This window comes from Lutjanus erythropterus, chromosome 18 (genome assembly GCF_056507025.1).
Source record: "Lutjanus erythropterus isolate fLutEry1 chromosome 18, fLutEry1.hap2, whole genome shotgun sequence".
Lineage (NCBI taxonomy): Eukaryota > Metazoa > Chordata > Actinopteri > Lutjaniformes > Lutjanidae > Lutjanus > Lutjanus erythropterus.
Genome location: NC_139334.1, coordinates 6,708,204 through 6,722,500, shown reverse-complemented (window position 1 = coordinate 6,722,500; position 14,297 = coordinate 6,708,204). Strand labels below are relative to the sequence as shown.

At 36.7% G+C, this 14,297-nt stretch overlaps 1 protein-coding gene across 6 annotated transcripts in view; it reads left to right on the top strand.

The window, feature by feature from the left end:
- Positions 1 to 12,802, top strand: part of nkx2.2a (NK2 homeobox 2a) — a 24,378-nt gene extending 11,576 nt beyond the window's left edge. For 5 of the 6 annotated variants that reach the window (XM_084742323.1, XM_084742321.1, XM_084742322.1 and 2 more), the window contains one exon: positions 1 to 401. This exon is cut by the window's left edge. Coding sequence is in view for 1 of the 6 variants with exons in the window: in XM_084742325.1 (XP_084598451.1) it covers positions 11,304 to 11,494 (191 nt within the window). In the remaining 5 variants the exon portion in view is untranslated. Of the gene's footprint in view, positions 402 to 11,303 lie in introns of those variants that run through there. The other variant, XM_084742325.1, reaches the window with a different exon arrangement.
- Positions 12,803 to 14,297: the final 1,495 nt, after the last annotated feature.

The following is a 14,297-nucleotide window of genomic DNA, read 5'->3' as shown; positions in this document are numbered from 1 at the left end:
CACGATAGGGAGTTTCACCACAAAGCAAAGAAAGAAAGAAAAAAATAAAACACAAAAAACAAAAGACTTTTCATTTTTGCAGCTTGACTCATATATATACTACCATTTTTATTCGGGGCTCATGTGTGCGCCGTGTTTACATGTTTTCGTTAAGAGAACTGGGTCCAAACCTCTCCCTTATAGATTTTATTAAGAATGTCAATGCTCTTCTTGTGAAATTTTTTGTAAAGTATGTTGTGTGTTGGTTGTAGAGATGTTTTCCTCTCTCTTTTTTCTTTTGTCCCTTCGTGTTATTATCAGCACGTACGAACCACTTTATAATTATAGAAATTTTAATTTCTTGCTTCTTTTATGGACCGAAAAAATATTTATGGCCATGAATAAAAACTGGCAACTTTTCAGCTATTTTCCTTTGGTTTTTATTTCTTGTAAATATTTTGTGGCACATGTGAGAGCTTTCTGGAGCGTAAAGCTGGAGATCGGCCTATGCTATATATATTTACAAATTTTAAAAAAAGGAAAATGAGGGAGGGATTTTTGGCAAAACGAGTCAGATCATATTTGTGAATAACAGTGCAGCCGCGCGGTGATGGTGGATAAAAATCCCATTTTTTATAAGGATTTTAAAATAAAAGGCTGTGTTTCTGAAACGATGGTTGGTTTATATAAGTGTCCTATTCGATTTATTTGAAAAGACATCGCTAAACGTCATAATGGAAGAGCCAAAACACTATATTGTGACACAGAATGGAGCTTGATTCTGGGAATAAATCTTCAGCGCACTTCACGCCTTTCTTTTCCTAAGCAAATTTAATCCGGGGAATATTTTTCTCAGTCCGAACACCTCACTAATAAAGAGCCTAAAGTCACTTGTGAAATGGGACTAAAATCCACTCACTTAATATAAGAGGGCTTCTCTACATAAGAAGCTTTTGAGTCAAAAGCTCTCTCCTTTTTGTCAGCATCCCCACACCACTCCCAGCCTTGGGTGGGTGTAAAGTGGTAGACTGTGGCAGGAGAAAAAAAACGTTTAATGCAATAAATGTTTTGTTATCTTGTTAAGCGCTAAACTGCAAATAGAAGCAGGAATAATCAATGAGTCACAAGCCTTCTTTGTTTAACCACGGCCAAACGGTCAACTAAAATACGCACGGCTTAGAGGGGCTTTAACCGCCTAATAAAGCTATTTTTATATGATCATATAACGTGTCGGTGATGACATTCCGCATTAAAATATATAAAATGCCCTGTTAGTCACTGTGTTCTTTAAGGTGGAACCAAAAACAAGCACAAATGGCTCCTCAGTGATCCGCAGCGCACTGCGGATTATCAGACTCCAGTCAATATCTTGGGTAAATATGATAACCTAGTAGAAAAATCTATGCATTTTGTTTGTGAATCTCACAGCAGATGTTAGAGTCGCCCCTATCATCACTGAACAAACAGCTAAATTGGGCAGATTTGCTAATTATTTACAGAATTGAGTCTCAAGGGGCTACTGCTTTTGTGGGCGACACAGACTCAATTTGTCCCTGACAGAAAGGTTTTGTGTTTCACCACCGGTTGAGCTTGTAGGTCAAATAAATCAGCGAGTTGGTTACAGTTTTCGTTTTTTATGCCTTTATCGATGCTTGTAGCGTGCCAATAATCGCTTATAGCTCGGTTATATGAGGAATAGATGTGAGGAGAATTATGATATGAGACGGTAATTATAAATTAAACTGCAAAAGGCGGTGATAATAAAGGACTGGCTGTCTGTGATTGGATTTTAGTGAACTATAGCTGACATTCTGACTTCTTTAAAGCAGCTACAGGGAAATTTCATATGTTGTTGATTTTGGGCGAACCTGTGGACAAAACCCGTAGTGTTTTCATTGCCACAACCACAAAATATAACGTCAAAAATTATATTTATCTGGACGTAAAAATCTCTCCTGTTACTTTTTTAACTGGCTGTGGTACTACTCACTGTAACTTTGCCTTGAAAATGTAAACATGGACTTTTTCATCTGATTTCAAGGAAAATCAGACCCGGTGTATAGGCATTAAGAATAACTATATAGAAATACTCAATATTCTTGCAGATTGTCTCATTTATTAACGTGGGTAATAAGAGGCATCAATAGTAAATTGAGGCTGTTTCATTATCAGCTAAATTCCTTGTCGTAGCTTTAAAATAAAATGTTTAAAAACGAATCAGTCTTAAAGAAAAGCATTATTAAAAAACCTCACAACTGGAAGACAAATGTGGACTTTGGTGTGTCCATGCAGGTTTTGCCTCTCTGATGAGGCAGTTTTGTGACTCCATCATTGCATAATACAGTACACACAACACAACACAGAGACAAAAGGCCAGGCCTGGTTTTGCTGGATGTTAGAGGCGTGCATGTTAACGAGCAGCAGGAGTGGGGTTGGATGCAGACAGTGTAGATAGATAGAGAGACTGACTGACAGAGTTTCTTGGTGCTGTTCAGAGTCAGGGAGACGCATCCTTGGGCTTTTTGTCCTGCCTGTCACTTGGTGCCATTGTGATCTTTGCTGCACACGTTGTATCCCATATGGGCAGCTGGGCTCGGACAAGGAGAAAAGGATCTCTCACAAGCCCCAAATTGTATCGAGCTTTCAAATAAAGCATTGTTGTCTCTGAAAGAAAAACGAATTAAAAATTCGTGCTATATCTATTCTGGTCAAAAAAAGAAGCCCCATTCACAGATAACAGGGAGTCCTTCTTCCTTGATAGAGCTATGCCAACAACAGCCTTCTCATTTCTCTTTTCCCTCTCTCCCCCATGCTCCAAAGTGAAAGGCTGATTATTGTCTGTCCTCAAAAGTCGCTCGTCACTGCGCAAAAACTATTTTTAATACCAGACAGTGTTCTTCCTTGTTTGCTTTGAGTCCCGCTGGTATGCGTAGGCCTGATTCAAAAATAGACACATGGAAGAAATAGTTCCATCTTCCACATTTCCAGATCAGGTGTAAAACTGAGCCACTATTCACATTCTGCGTCGATTCAAGATTTTACAAAACCTTTTTCATAGTCTGTAAGTTATAAATCAGGGCGCTGCTCATGCTGGTAGCAATTACAGAAATATGCAAATAGAAGAACTGATTAATCTAAGAGGTAAATGTTGAAGCTGCTATTTGCATCCTAATTTTATTGTGAATCCGATGATCTGGAAGTGATGCTGTGGGATGCAGATGTTTTTCCATGGGAACAAAAACAGGGGATATTGGCAGGTGTTTGGTGGACTAATGCGCCAAGATCCACCGCCTTTGGAAAGACTAGAAATTAACTTAAGAAAACGTCTCTTGTATTTCTAAATATATTTTATTGTACATCTAGATTTTTGTGCCTTTTAATTTTTTATCTGAACCCCACAAATCTGCATCCTTTGTCTCTAAATTTCTTGCAAATTTAAACAAATTTTTACGTCAATACAGATCATTTCTTTGTGCGTCCAGCCATGCTCCGTTGTGTTTACCTCTAAAACTGAAGCAAAATAAAAATGTTGACCGTGTAAGAAAAACTTTTTTTATGGTGCTCAATATTCGCTTTGCACCCGTGTTTTGTCATTAACGCACCAGAAAATTACCCTACCCCTCCACCAGCTCAGCAACAGGGTCAGATTTATCTGAAATTGCTTTTGGCTGCTTGAAGGGATAAAGCAGGCGACATTAAAACAAGCATCTTGGCGTGCGGCATAGTTCAACCTGCGTGGATAACACCATTATATACCTGGGAATACAATACTTGAGGAAATGTGCACTTGGGACACCATGGATCTTCGTCATCCTGCCCATTTGAACCTCGACATGAATCATTTTTCTATCGCGCACATCGCCAAATAAACGAGGATTTCAAAGCTATAATAAGCGGTGCTTTTCATTTAAAGGAAGCTATCTGGGTTTTATTGCCTTAAAGGAGATCCAGATTAGATTCGCCACAGTGCTGCCGATATTAAATAGAGAGGGAGAGGAGTGATGGAGGATGGAGGGAGGGAGAGGCAGAGAGGAGACTGTTGCGCCGAGCTGCCACAAGATGGAAGCAGAGGTCTGCAGTTGGCGCCTTGCAGCTTTTACCTGCAAACAGTCCAACTTCATATAATTCCAACACTACAAACATTACAGTGCAACTTAATTATAATTCAATCATCTTAAATTAACGTGTTTTTTCTTTTTAAAGCTTCTACGATGAGTGTTTAGCTGCTTATGAAATATTCACAATTCAATATTATGCCTCTATGACCTACATAACAAAACGAGACTATCAGAGAGAAGACTGACTATGTCTGTCTAGATGTTTTAATGCCTGCCACCGGGTCGGACTGAATTAAAATGAAACATGCCTGTTACCAGGCAAATGAAGGAGCAGAGTGTTCTTTAGATAATTTTATTTTTGACATTACTTGACATACATTTTGTGGTTAAGATGGTGGAAACACTAATGCTTTTGTACACAGGGACCTCTAAAATCAATAAAACATTTAAGTTCTCCAGCACTCCTTGTAGTAGCTTTAAAGTGTTTTTTTTTTCTTTTCTTTTTCTTTTTAATGAACAGACACCCCAGCAAACTTGACTGCCCTTTTAAGTGCATGATTGCGGTTTATGACATTGTTATGGATCTTGAGAGCTTAATCATATCGCTCTTGAAAACAAACTAGACTCAATGTAAACAGCCCACAGGCAATTAGCTGTGTTTCCATTTCAAACTCAAGGAAACAGACAGAGACAGAGCGGGAAAGGCATGCTGGGTGTTTCCACGGTGTGGCGCAATTGGATAGGGGGACAAATTTGGTGCGGATTAATTCACTTGAGTGAAAGTGAACAATGGAGCTGAAGTGAGGTTTTCCTAGTCTTAGCTCAATCAGTGTCCTTCACAACAAAGAAGACTTTGAGTCAAATGTCCTCAGCAATATGAAAAGCTGAATCCTTATCACTGCTATTTCTCTACTAGAATTACTCAGAGGAGGCTGTTTCTTTTATTTCAAATATATTAAGAAAAAAAGATCCTGTTGGAGCACCTAGCAAACACTCCAGCAAAACATCCGTGGCTGTCTTTAAAAACAAAACAAAATAGTCACATTTGCTACCTCGAATCTACTGGCTTGTATTATTTAAATGTCTCTCACGTCCTGCAGTTGTGTTGACTTACTTTCCAGGCTGCAAAGTGCCTGAGCACCATCATCTCCTCATGCGGAGCAGAAGTATGCAAAGCGCTGCAAAAATGGGTCAAATGACAAAATAAAAGGGCTACCCATCTTTATGCACCTGCTCAGTTCAGCATCAGTGAGCTTGCACCTGTAGGGGGCCTCATTGGGTTAGAAAGCTGCAGCAGCGGGGGGTGGAGGGATGCTGAACATGATGGAGGAGGAGTGAGGGAAGGAGGAAAGAAATGTTTTTAATCTGCAAGAGTTTGGGCCACTTTAATAAGGTTGGTGTGGGAAGAAAAACACAGAAAGAAGTAACAGATCTGCACATCACAACAGAAAGGACATATCCAAATACTGATATTTTAAAAACTGGTCTAGAATTTTTTTTGAAGGAAGACAAAAAAAAATTCTCATTAAAAATATCTCCAAATTTATGATTAATCTGCAAGAGTTTTGACCACTCTAATAAGGCTGGTGTGAATGAAACAAATTCACAGAAAGAACAAAATGTTTGCAACAAATCTGCACATCACAACAGAGAGTACAGCAAAATCACATCCAGATAGTAATATTTTAAAACTGGTCAAGGATTTCTTTTGTTTAATGAATTTGTTGGAAGACAAAAAACGAACATGGAAAAGCGTCATCGTAAAATCTCATCAAAAATATCTCCAAATTTATTACTAGCAAGTAAGTTATTACTAATAAAAAGCAAGTGTGGGGGGGAAAAATACACAAAGAGGAGACAACTTGCAACAAATCTGCACATCACAACAGAGAGGAAAGCAAAACCAGATGCTAATATGTTAAATACTGATCAAGGATTTCTTTTGTTTTATGTACTTCTGGGAAGAAGAACATGGTAAAGTAGCATCTCAAAATCTAATTAAAAATATCTCCAATTTTATTACTAATCTGCAAGAGTTCTGACCACATTAATAAGCCCGGTGTGGTGAAAAATACACAGAAAGAACGGACAAATTTGCACATCACAACAGAGAGGACAGCAAAATCATATTCACACAATAATATTTTAAAAACGGGTAGTTTCTTTTGTTTATTATATTAACGGGAAGACAAAGATGGACATGGATCACCTCAAAATCTTATTAGAAATATCTCCAAAATTCTTACTAATCTGCAAGTGTTTTGACCACCTTATTAAAGCTGATGTGTGGGAGAAAAATTACACAAAGAAGAAACAGCTGGCGGCAAATCTGCACATCACAACAGACAGGACAGCAAACTCATACTCAGATCCTAATATTCCAAGGATTACTTTTGTTTTATGTATTTGTGGGAAGGTGAAAACATATCTCAAAATCTCCTTAAAATATCTCCAAATTAATCACCATCCTGCTTTCTAGTTGCTGCTGACACAGCAATGTGTGTATCTGTGCAAGTGGCAGGGTGGAGTTGTTAGGGTGCATGGTGCTGCGAGAACCAGAGCAAATCCACAAGTTTACTCAGTGGCACAGAGAGCGTCTGCAGAGTATTGTTCACATCAGCCTCCCATCTGCATGAGAAGAACCTGCTGAGCTGACTGACGCACACACAGAGACAGTATCTGTGGTTTAAACGAGGACGAAACAGAAGAGCTGCGGCTTGATGATGACAGTTTTCTGTGGAGCTTAAGGAGACAGAGGAAGATACCTGCCTGTGGCATCTCTGAGCATCTCCAACTTCTGCCGTGTTGTGTTCATCTATAACATGAATAAAAAACGGGATTCTTTTTGTTACCTTTCCTTTGGGAAGCAGAGAATAGTCATTTGTATTATGTATGGTTAATACAAAAAAATTAGTACAGTGTATGCCTGCAACATAAGGACTTAATTTCATAACCAGCACTGCATTTTTCCACAGTGGCTTATTTCATATATTTAATCAATGGAATAATTGCTCACTAATTAAACCCACTATCTGCTTACAATTTATGCCCTTGTCTGTCAGGATCCTATACAAAAAAAAAAAATGTTCATTTGGCTGTTTAGTTTAATCTGAATTAAACTGGGAAATTGGGAAAACATAATGCTAAATAAGAAGACAAATTTTAGAATATGAAATTGAAAAGGTAAGAATTTACTCAAAGGTACACTATGCAGGATTTTTCAGTTGCTGTGTGTACACGCACCAGAAAGGCAGCTGATTATTATCAAATACAGACTGTAAGCGCCCCGAACACAGGAAAATGATGAGAAAACAAAAAAAACAGGCAGATTGAGACACCATCACACACAGAAAATACATCTTCAGTTCTATGAAGCTGTTACTTGTCTTGTTTTCTTATGCGCCAGGTGTTTTAGAGGTACACGTTTTCAATGTATAACTGAACTAATGTTAAGATCTCAGTACTCAAGATTAAAGATTTTTAATCAACATGGAGAAAGCTTGTAGTACTTTATTGTAGTACTAAGTTAGAAATTGTTAATAGAGAAAATACAGTATATTACTAGCATAACAGTGTTACATTCTAAACCCCACATTCTTCTATAAAACACTGTAATAAATTTTACAGTAATATACTGTTAAAGTACAGTAGGATGCTGGTGTCTATAGCTGCCAGGAGTTAACAGTAATTTGAGGGAAAAATTTGTTAAGTGAGTCTGTACATTTCTTTTTTTAAATACTGCATAGTATGCCTTTAACGGCTTGATAAAATTACAACCATACAACCATTGTATCATGCAGTATTATTAGAATATACTTAAATCTGTATGACATGTATCATTTAAATCATTATTCAGCAAATAAACAGCCTAATAATGTTGTTGAATTGGTTTCACAATGAGCGCTCTTGCTACTCACTCTGAGGTGTTATAACACTTGCTTTTAGCTCCCTTTCCTCCTCAGCACTGTACAATGTTGTTCTTTCACGTGCATAAAAACACGGCTGAGAGCAAAATGCAGAACCCATTTGCTTAAGCGTCCTTGTCTCCATGTAAGGTCATTTTTCACAAGCTTCATTTGTCACGAGTGTAAGTAGATGTAGCAGATTTTTTAGCTCCTTTCTTTTTCTCTGAAACTGAGGTAAAGCTGAGGCAGGACTGAGTGGCACAGGCTGTCAAAAATGCTTTGTGACATTTTTATGAAATCTAAAATCAGGGAACAAGATCTTTTAAGTGCTTCATAAAACAGATTAGCTCCATTTGGGCAAGACAAAACATGCAGCAGCGTTTCGCTGTGGGAGACGCTGATAGTGCAGTTCTTAAATTGTGCTAGTGATAGGTTTAAAGTACCGCAGATGATCAGCAGCCAGTTTAGAGTCATCTTTGTGAAAAGGGGGTGAGCGTCAAGGTTCTTGACTTTGCTGAATGTTGAGATTAGTGAAAAACAGCACAGTCTGCAGAGTACACCCGGACACTGTCATGATCTGATCTGGTAGAGTGAGTACTCAGACAGAGAGGGTTTGTTTTTCTTCCCAGGTACCTTACTCCATCTGTCTACTAGTGCTCCATGACTGCAGCCATGTAAAAATATCCTCAGTATGGTGAATGAAATAAAGGACTACAGAAAACCACGCTGGCTGTTTTATTTTGGTCACTTTTCTTCTAAAACGTGGGCTCATACTGTACAAAATGGTCACATTTAACATTTGAAAGTTTATGATAAACTCTGTGTATCAGTAGGAAACCAGTTTCATAGCTTCATTACACATTCAAGTAGCATAAGGTGTGGGAAACACGGACAGTGGATTTCATACACTGACTGGATACTCCATCTACTTCTCTGAGAGTCAGTGACAAAGGAATGTGAGTGTCAGTGTTTTAAAAAGAAAAAGGTTGTTGAGAGCTATTAACGACTAAATGTGTCTCAAGCAGATTGTTTGATTCAGCTTCCTCCTGCTCTCACTGGTGTGCAAACTCTGCAATGTTCAGGGGCAGAGGGGGCACTTTGTGGGGAAATTTTGAGCATCAAACACTTCATCTCCTGCATTTTTGTCATTTTTATGCAGCAGCTTGTGCCTTTCCTACATCAATTTATTGTGTAATGTCTTTATTTATATAAAGGAAAACAAAAAATTCAGGCGGCAGATTTCTGCATTTTTTGACTATTCAGAGGTGCACAGTCGTCATTGTCTGCATCTGTATCTGTTGAACCAACAAAATCATTTATTTCTGCATCTGTATTCAGAGAGAAGACCAGATGTAATTGTGGTTTATATCAGAAGTAACACTGAATCTGGCACTTGTTATATTTTGTAACCTAATACTCTTTGGCAATGCATTTATTTCAAAGCATCAAGTTGATTTGATATTGCCATATAATTCATTCTGAAATATATTTATTTCAGAAATATATGTTTTATTTTTATTTTTAACCAAACTAAACTCTATGAACTGAACCCCAGCACACTCACAAACTGAAAAAAAGGGTTTTTTTGGGTGCATCCTTGTCATGTAGGAAGTCTCTCAGGCAAGCGGTTTGTCAAAATAAAAGTCCCCTCCTACTTTTATGTGTTTACTGAGGGGGATAAATACACATATTCTAAATATTTCTCCCCAAAATTAGCAAATTTTTTGGAATAAAATATAACCTCATCCATGACTTTTGAAAACTTTGACAAATATATCTGACCATTAATTAATTAATTAGTTTCATGCCATTAATCTGGTTTTTAAAAAACATTTTGAAAAGTTAAATATTGATGGGACAGGTCCTCATCAATATTTAGAACATACATATTTGCCCCCCACCCCACCCCACCCCAAAAAACAAAAAAACAAACAAAAAAAAACAAAACAAAAAAAAGCTTTTATTTTGATGAACAAATGCTAGAGCACTTTCCCACATTATATTCCATTATATTTTGAATTGTCACCTGGACCCTGAAGTTTCTGTTGTTTTTTACATAAAAAAATATTTCTAATATAAATTCATGTGGAAAAGGCACAAATTGTTGCAAAACAATGACAAGAATCCAGGAAATTGAGTGTTTGGCATTCATTTTCAGTCTTTGAACAAATATTTCTTCAAAAATAAAATAAATAAAAATAACAGTTCAGTTATACTTAGTGGTTCTCATACTGTCATATTATACAATAAATGTATAAGGTTGATAAAACCTTCCTAAAAGAAACTTTAAATACAAAAATGTGGATCAATTTAGTTTTAAGTTGCAATGTCTAAGTTATGTTTGGATTTCTCACACATTTTATGGTCCGTTAACTTTCCCAAAATTTTTATTTATTTTTTATTTATTTTTATTTTTTTACATTGAACAAAGAAACTGGGATCAGCTAGAATCACTCTGAATTACAAAAATTACAACTGTAAACTCTGCCAACTCTGTTTCTTCCCTTGTTTTTCCAGCATCTAAATAATGTGATAAAAGTTTGAATATTCTATTCATCCTCCAACAGGGACCCCTTACAAACCACACAAGGACCCTTGTTGGTCCTCGGACCCTAGTTTGGAAACCACTGAGCTAAAACAGTGGCTCATAGTAAAAAAAAAAAAAACGTAGACTGTGTTAGTTGAACAAAGACCTGAATTTGACTTTTAAGTGAATTTAAAAATCATTAAAAAGCACCTGGGACCCTGTGAGGTGTTCATTTACAACAGCAACCCAATGTTTATTGTCTATTGATGAATTTCACATTTTAGGAAAAATGTTCATTGAACTGCTTTTGTTCAATTTGACATTCGTGGCATTTAAGACGTGATGTAGATTTGATGCTCCAAAGAAATGGCTGCATTTTAATGACCTTGTGCAGTTAATGAAAAATTAAACCAAACTAGAGGGAACTAACAGCATTCATACACAAACTTGTATTTTCACCCTATTTTATGTACAAGATTAGAGATATTCATGTTGTCCCATGTCATTGTTATTCATACAATTCTTTCCCCTTTCCAATTATAAATAAAATTGTGCTTCTTAAAAACAAGGACCAAAATGCATTTGAAAAACATGTGCTGAAATGTAATGCTCATGTTTCTCATTTTAAGTGTTGATGATCTTGATAATGTCCATTTAAAATGAAGAAAGGTAAATTTATGTAAACAATGCATGCTAATTAATAATTAAAGCCACCTTTGTCTCTTACACCTGTGAGTTGTTCTATTACAAGTTGTGCTGCTGTGTTGTGATATGCAAAATGCCATATGGTCTTATTTCCCTTTGTCTTCTCTTTCTCAATGTTCCTGTTCTTAGGACTTGAATTGTCTTGTATAAAACCCACAGTCCGCTGCAGTCAGATGGGCTGGATGGGGGACAGCGCCAACAATCAGATTCCCAGAGTTGAGTGTTTATGCCTTTCACTTAATGGATTGTCTCACCTTCTTCAGAGGATGAACATGAGGTGCTTGAGATGCCAGCACTGCAAATGGATCCTGGGGCTTTGAGGCTGATAACAACCAGCCGTCATCTGTTTCAGACATGCTTCAATCAGCATGCGTGATGATCAAAGAGCAACAATGTGGCAGCAACGTGTTTTACCAATTTCAAGTTGGGTAATTAGCTTCCTGTTTAAAGAGGATGTAAAATAATATGTGTAGCAAGTAGTGCCCATTGTGTGATTGTGCACATGTACCCTGTGGTGAATTTATAATGTCTTTTAGAGCTGAATGGAAAATAAATACATTTTGGAAAAAGCTTCTCCATGATATTTCTTGCTTTGCTGAATAGGTAGTAGTATTTCATTATGGCAGAGCAATGCACTGTCTGACTTCATTGTGTCATGCATCACATTCAGTCTTAATGTTCCTTGTGATCTGTGAGATTGAAGCAATAACCACAAACTTATCTATCTTTTTAAGTAACAGATTGTACAATCCGCTGACCATGTTTTCATCCTCACAAAGGCACTGCAGGAGCACAAAACTTTCCATCATCTGTCCTTTAGAATTGCTCGACATCTGTACTTTTAAGGAAAGAAAATCAGCTGAAATGAAATGAACCCACAATCCACGCAGAGCAATCACTGGCAGGGGTACCTGAGCTGAGACTATTACAAAGAGATATGGCAAAGTCATGGCTGCCACCTGAGCAGAACACAAAAACCCTGGGATGCTGCACAATAAGAGATACAACATTTGATAACATTCTAAAAAAAATCTTTTGAATTTATAACTGAGGAGGGATATGCATTGTCTTTTCACATGCTTTTATTTCTTCATATATTGACTATTGTAGCTCAGTATGTGGAAGTCAGTTAGTCCACCTCACATCACAAACAACTGGTTCATAATTCAAGCAGCAGACTTTTCACTGGCTTTACGAAGCAAAGTCTTATTTCACTGGCTAAATCAAATGCAAAATATATCCTTTTTAATTTGTTTCATTTTTTTTCTGCATGCTTTGACAAAAGTTTATATTTCTGACATCCTCAGTCCCCACTCCATCGAGCATTCTCCATTGTTGCCTCGACTGTGGGACAGTTTATTATTTCACTGCCAGGTCTTCCATTGCTATTAGCAATTTTATATTCATTCTTAAGCCCAACATTTTTAGCTTTGGAGCCTTCACAAGTGTAAATATGATTGTTTATATTGTATTTCACGTCACATGTTTCTGTGTGCTATGCTGTTTGTATTTTTACAATGTATATATTGTCATTTTGAATCATCTGGATGCATTTATAACTACTGTACAGCACTTTCGTTTGTTGTTTTGGAATGTGACCTGTGAATAAAACTGTTCAAAAAAATAAATACCACCATTGAAATTATTTTATCATTTTTATTTTTAAAGAAGAAGTCATTAACTTTAACATGTAAATTGCACATTTATTAGGAAGAATGAATACAGCAATATGGAACATAAATAACAGAAGTTCCAGGTGCATTTATATTAAAATATAAATACAAAATACATACTGTACATATAGTATATGAGTATATTTAGAAAAGTACTGTACTTCCTAATTTTGTAGACTTTTACTCCTCTTCAATATGGAAAATACTGCTACTGCCATACTATTTATCTGACTGTAGTTGCTAAAACTTATTTAGAAGAATAAGACTCAACATACAGACCATATAAAACATTGAAATAGTTTAGACCCATTCAGCAGTGTGTGCAGTAGTACCCTATAAGTGCAACAAACACTTTAAGCATTACAAAGCAGCTCACACACTCACCCAGTAATACACTTAATAAATGAATGCTTTTGCTCATGACATTATAATACACAAGACAGCACATTACTTACGTTGGGTAAATTTTTATTGCAGGTCTAAAATATGTACTGTTTGAAGTATATGAAGTGTTTTTACATTGTGACATTACTATCTTTTACTATACTGTTGTGTGTGTTGTTTAAATTCCACTCAGTAATTAAATGGTGGATTTTATAATACTGAGTCATGTGTCTTTCACTTGATGGTATTCTGGTTCATTATATCTCAGATGCTTTCATTTAAATAACCCAAGGTGAATAAAATGTCAAAAGCAAACAACTCATGCTAAAGTTTAATACATAAAACTGACTTCAGGATGAATAATATAATAGGATTTCCAGAGAGTTTCACTCTGTTGGAAACCCATATACCTTGTTTGTTTTTGTTAATTTAGAAAAAAAAGACTAGTGGCAATTGTAACAGTTGAATTTGTCTTTTAAATTTAATACATGAAGTACATGCTCCCTAATGTGAAACCGTTTCAGTAAATACAACAGGCGTATTAGTATAAAAGCACAGGACTTTTATTGTGAAGCATGTAGTGGAACTGAGCCAGCCATATAACAGAAGCACATTTGTAAGTGGTTCAAATCTCTGGATGAGCTGGGAACACCTGGGAAAGAAACGTCTGGTTAGAGGAGTCACCTCTCTCTGCAAAAGCCGCTGAGGTGCTCTTGAGCAAGACACTTTAACCGCCAGTGCTTAATGTCCAGCAGCAGAACACTGCGGTACCATGCAGTGGACAGGAAGCATGCACAAGCCTTTACTGTGTGTGTGTTACCTCTACATTGTATGGACGTGAGCCAGATCACTACAGAGAGTAGAGTTGTCACAATTTTAAACTTCAGTACTAGTATAAATACAAGATACATAATGCTACACACATACATAATGATAAAGAATTGAAAAGTCCAAGGTGCACAAAATTTTTTCTTCTTTTTTTAAGTTAACGACTTGCACATAGTGCTCCTGCTGAAAAAATCACTGATTACTGTCTGGATTTTAGGCAGGGCCATAAAGACTGAAC